Source organism: Conger conger, chromosome 13 (genome assembly GCF_963514075.1).
Source record: "Conger conger chromosome 13, fConCon1.1, whole genome shotgun sequence".
Lineage (NCBI taxonomy): Eukaryota > Metazoa > Chordata > Actinopteri > Anguilliformes > Congridae > Conger > Conger conger.
The window spans coordinates 5,534,663-5,545,507 of record NC_083772.1 but is presented as its reverse complement, the minus strand read 5'-3'; the positions used below and the strand labels follow the sequence as shown (position 1 = coordinate 5,545,507).

At 46.7% G+C, this 10,845-nt stretch overlaps 1 protein-coding gene across 1 annotated transcript in view; it reads left to right on the top strand.

Moving 5' to 3' along the window:
* The first annotated feature begins 1,583 nt into the window (after window positions 1-1,583).
* LOC133108228 (sodium- and chloride-dependent GABA transporter 2-like) overlaps window positions 1,584-10,845 on the top strand; it is a 29,696-nt gene continuing 20,434 nt past the window's right edge. The window contains exons 1-2 of the mRNA XM_061217697.1: window positions 1,584-2,362; window positions 9,989-10,102. Coding sequence (XP_061073681.1) covers window positions 2,251-2,362; window positions 9,989-10,102 — 226 coding nt within the window. The 5' untranslated portion in view covers window positions 1,584-2,250. The remainder of the gene's footprint in view (window positions 2,363-9,988; window positions 10,103-10,845) is intronic.

Below are 10,845 nucleotides of genomic sequence, written 5' to 3'. Positions count from 1 at the left end.
GGTACCAGGGTCTCGACCGAGGAACGAGCACGCCGCAGAACCACCGGTTCGTGCTTCTACTGTGGGAGGCCGGGTCACACCCAGGCTCGGTGCTCCTTCAGGACCAGGCGACCAGTAGAGGTGAGAGCAGTCGACAGGCATGAGGGTGTTGACAGAGAGAACCATCGTCCCACGCTCACCACGCTGTTGATTCTTCCCGACAGAACAACCCGGATTAACGCGTTGGTGGATTCTGGAGCGGACGCCAATCTCATCGACGAAGTGTTGGTGTCCGAACTGAACATTCCCACCCTCCCTCTACCCCACCCTGAGAATGCGCGGTTGCTGGATGGAAGGACTTTCTGCCGCATGACGCACATTACCATTCCCTGTCAACTGGTCATTTCTGGGAACCATCGAGAGATGATCCAGTTCCGCGTCATCCAGTCCCCCAATGACCAACTCATCTTGGGATTACCCTGGCTCCAGAAACACAACCCCACGATCAACTGGAGTTCCAATCAAGTTCAAGCCTGGGATTCTAGATGTCATCTGTCCTGCTTGCGTTCCGCTCCACCACCAGCAGAGGGAGCACCAGCTCCACCACAGACTCCCAAGCCCTCCCTGGAAAGGGTTCCCACACCTTACCATGACCTGGGCGCAGTATTCTCCAAGATACAAGCTCAGTCTCTGCCGCCTCATCGACCCTACGACTGCGCCATCAAGCTCCTTCCTGGTTCGTCACTTCCCTCAAGTCGCCTTTACAACGTCTCCAGACCTGAAAGGGAGGCTATGGAGACATACATCCGTGACTGCCTGGCTAACGGACTAATTCGCCCTTCTTCCTCTCCCGTCGGTGCGGGATTCTTCTTCGTCCAGAAGAAGGATGGCTCCCTACGCCCGTGCATCGACTACAGGGAGCTGAACAACATCACGGTGAGGAACAAGTATCCTCTGCCCCTGATGGACTCCGCGTTCCACCCACTTCACGAGGCCACCATCTTCACCAAGCTGGATCTTCGCAACGCGTACCACCTGGTCCGGATCCGTGAGGGCGATGAATGGAAGACCGCCTTCAATACCTCTCTCGGACACTTTGAATACCTGGTCATGCCATTCGGCCTCACCAATGCTCCTGCTGTGTTCCAGGCCCTGGTGAATGACGTTCTTCGGGACTTGTTGGGTCGCCATGTGTTCGTCTACCTGGATGACATCTTGATCTACTCCACTAATGCCAAGGATCATGAAAACCACGTCAGGCAAGTTCTACAAAGGCTTCTAGAGAACAAATTGTTTGTCAAGGCAGAGAAGTGCGTCTTCCACTCCGACACAGTTGAGTTCCTTGGGTTTATCCTGGAGAGGGGACAGATCAGGGCGGATCCCAAGAAGATTCTGGCGGTCACCGACTGGCCCACACCCACCTCACGCAAGCAACTCCAGCGCTTCTTGGGATTCGCCAATTTCTACCGTAGGTTCATCCGTTCCTATAGTCAAGTGGTCTCTCCCCTAACCAAGCTCACGTCCCCAGCGGTGCCATTCCGATGGAGCCCCGAAGCTGAGACGGCCTTCTCCAAGGTCAAGAGACTGTTTGCTTCCGCTCCCATCCTGGTACACCCCGACCCCACCCGCCAGTTTGTGGTCGAGACGGATGCTTCCGACACAGGGGTGGGAGCAGTGCTCTCTCAGGTGGCGGCCGCTGACAACCGACTACACCCCTGCGCCTTCTTCTCCAAGAAGCTGTCCCCGGCGGAGAGGAACTACGACGTTGGAAACCGTGAGCTGCTGGCAGTCAAACTGGCGCTGGAGGAGTGGAGACATTGGCTGGAGGGGGCCGAGAAGCCGTTCATCGTTTGGACCGACCACAAGAACCTGGCATACCTCCAGACAGCCAAAAGGCTGAATTCTCGACAGGCAAGATGGGCGCTGTTCTTCGGGAGGTTCAACTTCTCTCTCACCTACCGTCCAGGTTCGAAGAACGTTAAGCCCGATGCCCTGTCCCGTCAATTCAACACCTGTTCTGAGCGTGAGATCCCCGAAAACATCCTTCCTACCTCCTGCACCATCGGATCCGTCACATGGAAGATCGAGGCGGTGATCCAGAGGGCTCTACGGGAGGAGCCCGATCCCAGGTCCAACCCCGGATTACGCCTATACGTCCCCTCAGCCGCTCGGACACAGGTGCTGCAATGGGCCCATTCATCCCTCCTTTCCTGCCATCCCGGCTTTACCCGCACCTTGGCGGTGCTGAAGCGGAGATTCTGGTGGAGTGCCATGATCCCCGACACCAGACGCTTCATCAAGGCCTGTACCACCTGTGCCAGAAGCAAGGCCTCCCACCAAGCCCCTGCTGGCTTACTCCAACCTCTGCCTGTGCCCAGCCGACCCTGGAGCCACATCGGCGTGGACTTTGTTACCGGACTTCCCCCTTCCGAAGGTAACACCACCATCCTCACTGTGGTGGACCGATTCAGCAAAGCGGCACACTTCATCCCCCTGGCTGGATTGCCCACCGCCCAAGAGACCGCAGAGGTTCTGGTGAGAGAAGTATTCCGCATTCACGGACTTCCCTCGGACATCGTTTCTGACCGCGGCCCCCAATTCATCTCCCAAGTTTGGAAGGCATTCTGCGTGGCCCTCGGGGCCACAGCTAGCCTCTCTTCGGGCTACCACCCTCAGTCCAATGGCCAAACGGAGAGGGCCAATCAGGACCTGGGGGCCGCTCTACGCTGCGTATCGGCAAAAAATCCAGCCGGCTGGAGCAAGATGCTAACCTGGGTGGAATACGCACACAACACCTTACCCTGCGCCGCCACCGGGAAATCTCCGTTTGAGGTCTCCCTGGGCTACCAACCTCCACTGTTTCCTGACCAGGAGGCCGAGATCGCTGTTCCCTCCCTTGCCATCCACATGAAACGGTGCTCCAAGGTTTGGAGGGATGCCAAGGCCGCGCTGCTAAGCACGGCAGATCGTAATCGGCGTTTTGCTGATCGCCACCGCACTCCAGCTCCGGCCTACAAACCAGGCGACTCCGTCTGGCTGTCCACTAAGGACATTCCCCTCCAAGCCACTTCCCACAAACTGCAACCCCGCTTTATTGGTCCCTTTAAAATCCACAAAATCATCAATCCTTCCTCTGTTAAACTGTCACTCCCTGCTTCCCTTAAGATTCACCCCACATTCCATGTTTCATGTATTAAGCCCGTATCCTCTCACCCCATATGTCCCCCGGATCCCCCACCACCTCCCCCCCGCATTATTGACAACCACCCCGCATTCACGGTTAAGAAACTCTTGAACATTCGTAAGAGGGGCCGTGGGGTGCAATACTTGGTTGACTGGGAGGGCTATGGCCCTGAGGAGCGTTCCTGGGTCGCTCCCAGTCTCATTCTGGACAAATCGCTCATCAGAGACTTCCATCGTGACCACCCTGATAAATTCCAAGGACCGCCAGGAGTCGGTCGTTAAGGGGGGGGTCCTGTCACGTTTCAGGTCTGTCTCACCATGTTTTATGTTGATTTATGTTTATTCATGTTGTCTTAGTCACGTAGTGTCTTATCATGTATTATGTTAGTCTAGGTTTGTCATGTTGTTTAGTTATTTCTTGTTACGATTTATTTTCTCGTCATGTCTAGTTATGTCTTGTTACGATTTATTTTCTTGTCATGTCTAGTTATGTTTTCGTACGATTATATTACCTGGTTATGTTGAGTGATTATCGTCTTAGTTCCGCTTTGTGTTATGTTTCGATGTATGTTTAGTGTTACGTTACTGGTCGTTGTTATGCATACACTTTTACATGTTTTTCCGCAAACCTTGCGTTCCGCCTTTTCTCTCTCTCTCTCTCTCTCGTTCTGTCCTTCACTCCCCTAATGTTCTATTTGTCTATTTACTAAAACTACTAACGCTAGATCAGGATTGGGTAGAAACTAACAAGACTAATCATGTGTTCATGTTACCTTATGTTTCTCGTGCATGTCATTTACTAATTTACTAATGCTAGGGCAGGATAGGTTTATTACTAACGATTACTAATCTCCTTGTTAAACTTGTCATCCATCGCACCTGTTTTCCATTTCCTTGCTACGCTCTTACTAATTGTCTACACCTGTCTACACCTGCATTTATAGCCCAGTCGCGCTACTGTTCACTGCGAAATTGTCTGCCTCTGTCTTTTCACGCAACTCTTGAGCATTACTTACAGTTTGATTACACGTTACGATCCACGCCTGTTTACTGACCATCGACTATTGATTTCTGTTTTGTGACCTTCGTTTTGTTTCTCGACTACGTCCCCGCCTACCGTTTTTGTACTTTTGCCCCGCTGATTGTTTCATGGTTTCGACTCCCGCTTCGCCCACGACTACGCCTCTGCCTGCCGTCCGCCTGTTCATCTGCCCCGCTGACTGCTCTCCTGCTACCGGACCTCCCTGCACGCCTACCGACTACGAGATTGCCTCTTCCCTCGGCACCGTGCTTTTTGTTTGTTTTGTATTTGTTTGGCTGGATCTTCGTGTATGGACTTTGCTTGTATTGACTACGCTCCTGGGACTCGTCCCGAATAAAGCCCTAACGGGACTTTATTTTACTATTGTTTCTGAGTCGTGCATTTTGGGTCCAACCCCCACGCACCCGTCTCACTTTATACTTAATGTTTACCAAACTTCAGACAATTGGGTCATCACCTGCCAGTAGTGCTCTGGCCCCGCCACCTCTGTTGCGATTGTACACACCTACAAATGGTCAAAGAAAATCAGTGGGATTCTGTCCCTCCTAAGGTACAAACAGAAGAATTTTATATTCATGTCAGCAATAACACAATAACCCACAGCTTTGCTTATTAACCTTAATCTTAACCTTCAATTTCCATGACCCTGTACAAATTCTAACGGAATAGTAACCGATTGTAATAATTTACAACAGTCTTTGTCACTTGGTGAGTGCATTCACTGTAGCACTTGCACAATGGCAATCAGGTCAGTAAATCAATAAACCTGCTGATCTCCACATTCATATGTGATGGCCCCATTAACAGGATTATGTGTTCCACTTGTACAAACTCTGTGTGTAATTGTTGGTGCGATTTATGTCCCGAATGATTTAGTTGTGGATGGTGCAGTGAGTAGCACTGCCGCCTCACAGCAAGGAGGTCCTGGGTTCGAATCCCCGTCGGCCGGGGCCTCTCTGTGCGGAGTTTGCATGTTCTCCCCGTGTCTGCGTGGGTTTCCTCCCACAGTCCAAAGACATGCAGGTTAGGCCGATTGGAGAGTAAATTGCCCGTAGGCATGAGTGTGTGAGTGAATGGTGCGTGTGCCCTGCGATGGACTGGTGTAGGAGGGGGGCAAAGTGTGACGGCCATCTGTGAGGAGCCTGGGAGCTGGGGGTTGACTCTGCCATTTGTGAGGCGGGGGTTCTGGTGTGTGTCAAAAGGGACAAAGGACAATACTGTTTGAAGTACCTTTTGAGGAGTTCCAGACCAGTGACGCCAAGAGGATAAAGAATAGATATATGGTGGGTGGATGAGCGGTTCCCGGGCAATTAGGCCATGTGGGCCATTAAAACTCCTGGGAAAAGGATGTGCCTAAAAACTTATGACCCCACACCTGGTCACTTCCAGGGGGAAAGACTCCGGGCAGTACCACAGTGCCCTCCTTTGGGCACTGCTGTCATTACCCCAGGGACTACTCTCTTGGATGAAAACCTCAAAACTGTTGTTTAGATGGTCAATAGACCCGGTAAAATATTGTAAACATTGCCCATGTGATCCTGGTTGTATTGCATTATGCCCAGTGTTGTAATAACAGGAATTACATGTAAAATGGATACACAGGAGGGAGGTTTCATGATAACTGCACCATAACAAAACATTAGGATAATCTGTTTGGTATGGATGTGATCCAGTAAAGTCAAGGAATCAGATGAGATACATTTCATACCAAATGGATTTTAATAAACCTTAGTTTCAATAACTCAAGGGAAAACCTACACGTCCTCTCTTGGTAATCATCTAATTTTCCCTACACAACAACCCCCAACAGTGGGGGTCTAAATTCCAGATTCGACAACCCCACCAGGCTAATTTATGGCACTGCCGCCTGGATCAAACACATGATTTGGCATAAAAGCCAGGGAGACGAGCCTATCAGGGAAGATCGCACTCGATTTCCCACACTGTGCATACTTTGTATATGTGTGTAGCGAAAGCAGGCTGGGTAAGATTTCACTCTATTCTATTTATCTTTAATTTGTCTATTTGACTGAAATTGACTGTTTTATTCTACGCTAACTGCCTACTCGTCTGAAAATAAATTATTTTGTTTGTAACTTGCGTGATCTCCATGACTCTAATTCATCTTGTACCTTTTCAGCCTAAATTACAACTGAATATTGAGGGGGACAATGGGGACCAAGGACTGACCGATCGGCAGTCCCGTGGTACAGGTGATAGTTCTAAGCTGTGAGGCCAGCAAGTTTCTGCCACCGTAAAGGGTCAGCTATGCAAGGCTCTTGTGGTTTGACGTGAAGGGAACCCATGGGCGTTAATGCGCCGGTTCCTGTCGAACTATCTCTAAGGAGCCCAGTTAATGCTACGCCGACCTGGGCTCACAACTATCATGACTGTGTTGCATGTATTGTGTTGACTGGACCCTCAGCCTCTGAGTTCTACACCGAACTGAGAGCTTGGTACCCATGTGATAGTTCTAAGCTGTGAGGCCAGCAAGTTTCGGCCAACGTAAAGGGTCGGTTAGGCATGGCTCTTGTGATTGGACGCGAAGGGAACCCATGGGCGTTAATGCGCCGGTTCCTGTCGAATTAGCTCTAAGGAGCCCAGTTAATGCTGCGCCGACCTGGGCTCGCAACTATCATGACAGTGTTGCATGTATTGTGTTGACTGGACCCTCAGCCTCTGAGTTCTACACCGAACTGAGATATTCAGCAATAATGTTAAATCGCGAGAACATATATTGAGTAATGGTGGCGCAGGTACGAGTCGAGTGTAATCACTCCCGAGGTTCGCGTAAATTCCAAACCCAAATTTCTAAATTGTATATCTTAAAATGGAGTCAGATGAACGAGTGGAATGAGAGTAACCACTAAGCTTTCAAAACGGCCCCGTTTACGAACGGAGAATATTAGGAATATTACTGATCTGTTTCAGGCCAGTTGTAAGTGGGATATGGGGCAGGTCAATCCATATCCGACCCGTGGCAACAGACCCAGTATATTCCTAAACATAATTGTGCTCTGTTCGTGTGCAGAGTTTGATAATTCAAAATCTTTTTCATTCACTTCTAAACAGCCAGGAAAGAACACGTCGTCCCTTCACCTCCAGCTATTCCCTCATTGGACTAGCTGTGCAGGTTCTACACTGGCGACCTGTCCAGGGTGTATTCCTGCCTTTCGCCCAATGTATGCTGGGATAGGCTCCAGCCCCCCTGCGACCCTGATCAGGATAAGCGGGTTCAGATAATGGATGGATGGATGGATGGATGGATGGAATTTCTGTCATTTTTAGAATTTTAGAATTCTACATTTATTATAATTAAAACGTAATGTTAGGGTGAGGTGGGGTTAGGTTCAGGGTTGGGGTGAGGATAAGGGTTAGGGTTAGGGTTTTTTTAGGGTTAATTTCATAACATTACATTTTTGTACATTTTTCAAATGTCTTTATATGTAATTTTTCTAATTTCCAAATGTTTTACTTTTTTGTAATGTTTCTTTAAATTATAATTTAAATGTAATTAACTATTTTTTGAATTTCTGGAATTTTCATTTCTGTAATTTCTGGAATTTCTGTCATTTTTCGTATATATGAATTTCTGGATAATTTGTCATTCATGTCATTTTCTACATTTTTAATAATTAAAACATAATGTAAGCGTTAGGGTTAGGGTGAGGGTAATGGGGGTTAGGGTTGGTGTGAGGGTAAGGATTATGGTTAGGGTTTTTTAGGGAGAATGTTTGCTATTTTCCTCATACACTTTTTTTTCTTTTAGGAATTTTCGCATTTTGTTCATTTTTGCCTCTTTTGTCATTTTATTCATAATTTTTCTCATTTCTAAATTTTCATTTTTTGTAATGTTTTTTGTATTTATTATAATTTCAATTTATTTAAAGAATTAGGGAAATTTTCCATTTCTGGAATTTTTGTAATTTTTGTAATTTTCTCCATTCATTATAATTTAAATGTAATGTTAGGGTTGGGTGAGGTTTCTAAATTTTTGATAATTAAAATATAATGTTATCTGGGTGAGGGTGAGGGTGATGGGGTTTAGGCTAAGGGTTGGTTGAGGGTTAGGGTAAGGGTTTTTTTAGGGAGAATGTTTTATTTCCTAATTTAGAATTTTTCATAATTTAAGTATTTATTTCATTTGTGAAATTTGTGTAATTTGTTTAATTTGCTTAATTTGCTTAATTTTCTACATTTAGTATCATTAAAATGTAATGTTAGTGTTATGGTTTGGGTGAGGTGGGGCTAGGGATAAGGTTTTTTAAGGGTTAATTTTGTAATATAACATTTTTCTAATTAATTTTCTCTGCTTCCCTCCCAGGAGACGTGTGCTGCTGATCTCGGGGGGCATTGAGTGTAGCAAGATGGAAACCAGTGCTAACCAAGAGAAACACCAAGGGCCATAATTTCTGGCCAGTGCCTGGCGTGGTGTGAGCTGGCCTGATTGATTCATAAATTTTGTATATTCCAGAAGCCTCTGGCAATTTCGGGACTCTCGGCATGACAAAATGGGAGGAGAGCCACTGCTCATTACATTACATTATTGGCATTTGGCAGACGCTCTTATCGAGAGCAGCATACAGTTCATTTGACTAAGCAGGAGACAATCCCCCCCTGGAGCAATGCAGGGTTAAGGGCTCAATGGCTGTGCGGATCTTATTGTGGCTACACTGGGATTCGAACCACAGACCTTGCGTGTCCCAGTTATTTACCTTGACCACTACACTACAGGCCGCCCCGCTCAGGGTGTGTCAGTCAAGAGTGAGCAGCTCACTGCCAATTTGGTGTAGCGTATTTTTATTTTCCAGTCAGACAGGTCCCAGGACTAAGGCACAAGTTGCAGCCCAGTCTATGGTATATTGCTCATTTTGGGGCATTCATTCATGCAATGCATGCATGTCCAGCCTACTTAAAATGAACTACAATTTCTTGGCATAATAAGTGTAATAAATGTGATATATGCAGTTTAATAGCCTGTGTTATGATCTTCCCTGGTTTTATTTTCTTTATTAAAATAAGTGTGAAGTGAGAGATAATGTCATAATGTTTGGCAAAAGCTGAAAAAGACAGGTGATTCACACGAGCACCAAGACCATCTATCTTGACCTATGCACTGACAAGGCTTCCAACACACAATGCATTAATACCTGCTACAGGTAATGTAACTATGGTGGTCTACGTCAAACAACATGTACGACTGGGCAGGCTGCTGAGGATTCAATCAAATGTTCTCTTTGAATCAACAACCAAATTGATTATTTTCAGAGGAACAGTACATAAGGAGTACATAAGGAATGAGCACTTTATTAGGAAAATTTGTACTTTATTCCACCAATTTATTCATGTGATTATGTAATCAGCCAATTACGTGGCAGCAGTGCAATGCATACAATCATGTAGATACGACTGAGAAGCTTCAGTTAATGTTCACATCAACCATCAGAATGAGGAAAAAATTTGATCTAAGTGACTTTGACCATGGAATGATGGTTCTGGCCATGGGCTGGCTGTTTGGTGAGTGCAGGACTTGCCTCATTGGACTGCTTTCCATGGCAGAACATGCAAATTTCAGTATTACACAGCACAAAAAATATTGAAAGTGGTAACTTGTCACTAATTGGCCCAGTATCACAGAAACAAATTCTGCACATGCGGTCTCCCAGTTTGCAGGTACATCAGCCTGCTACATTGCTGTGTCTAGACAGAGAATAAGGTCAGAGAGTGTAGAACGGACAGCAGGAGGGATGAAGAAGAAGAGGGAGACCGCAGAAAGGCCATTGGAGGAGAGGGGGCAGTGGGGGAGTAAGGTGGAGTTCCTCCTGGCAGTGGCAGGGAACATGGTGGGGCTGGGAAACGTGTGGAGGTTCCCATACCTCTGCTACAAGAACGGCGGCGGTGAGTGGGAATATAAATGAGTGAGTAGCAGTGTGAATGATCGGGAGAGTGAATAAGTATGAATAAAAGTGGGTCAATGAATTTAAAGGAGCGTGAGTAAGGATTTGTTTATGTACATAGTTAGTGATTCTGAATGGTATAATTATTATGTACGGTGCTGAAGACCCAAGCGCATTTCTAAAACGTTGTATTTGTTACAGTCCAAGTCCAAAGCCAAGAGATCACAAGGCAACAATGCCAAAACGAGATGCAAAAGAAAAGTAAAAAAAAAACCAGGGGTCAAAAATCCAGAAAAACAGAAGGCAGAGGTACAGAAGGGCCAGGCAAAATCAAAGTTGATGAAAGCAGAAGAATCAAATCCGAAACCTGCAAACAAATCAAAGGGGCTAGGCAAACTCGAAAAAACAGGCAAAGGGTTGTCGTAGAACATAATAAGGTAATGATACAATAACAAGGAGGAAACAAAAATGCGAACTGGGTACACAAACAAACTCGTAATACAGACGGCTCCGGATTAGGGAGTGGACATTTGCATAGAGTTAGGAGACGTGATAGTGAGAGGCTGGTGCGAACACTTTGCTGAAACTAAGCAACTAATCAGGGATAGAATAGAGAGGCAGAGTTACAGAGCATTATTAAAACGGGAGATAATGTTAGTAAGTTAGTTACATGCTAAAATCTAAATGACCCAAAAAAGTGACTGTTAGTTAATTAGTTAGACAGACACTTAGTCATTCATTCAT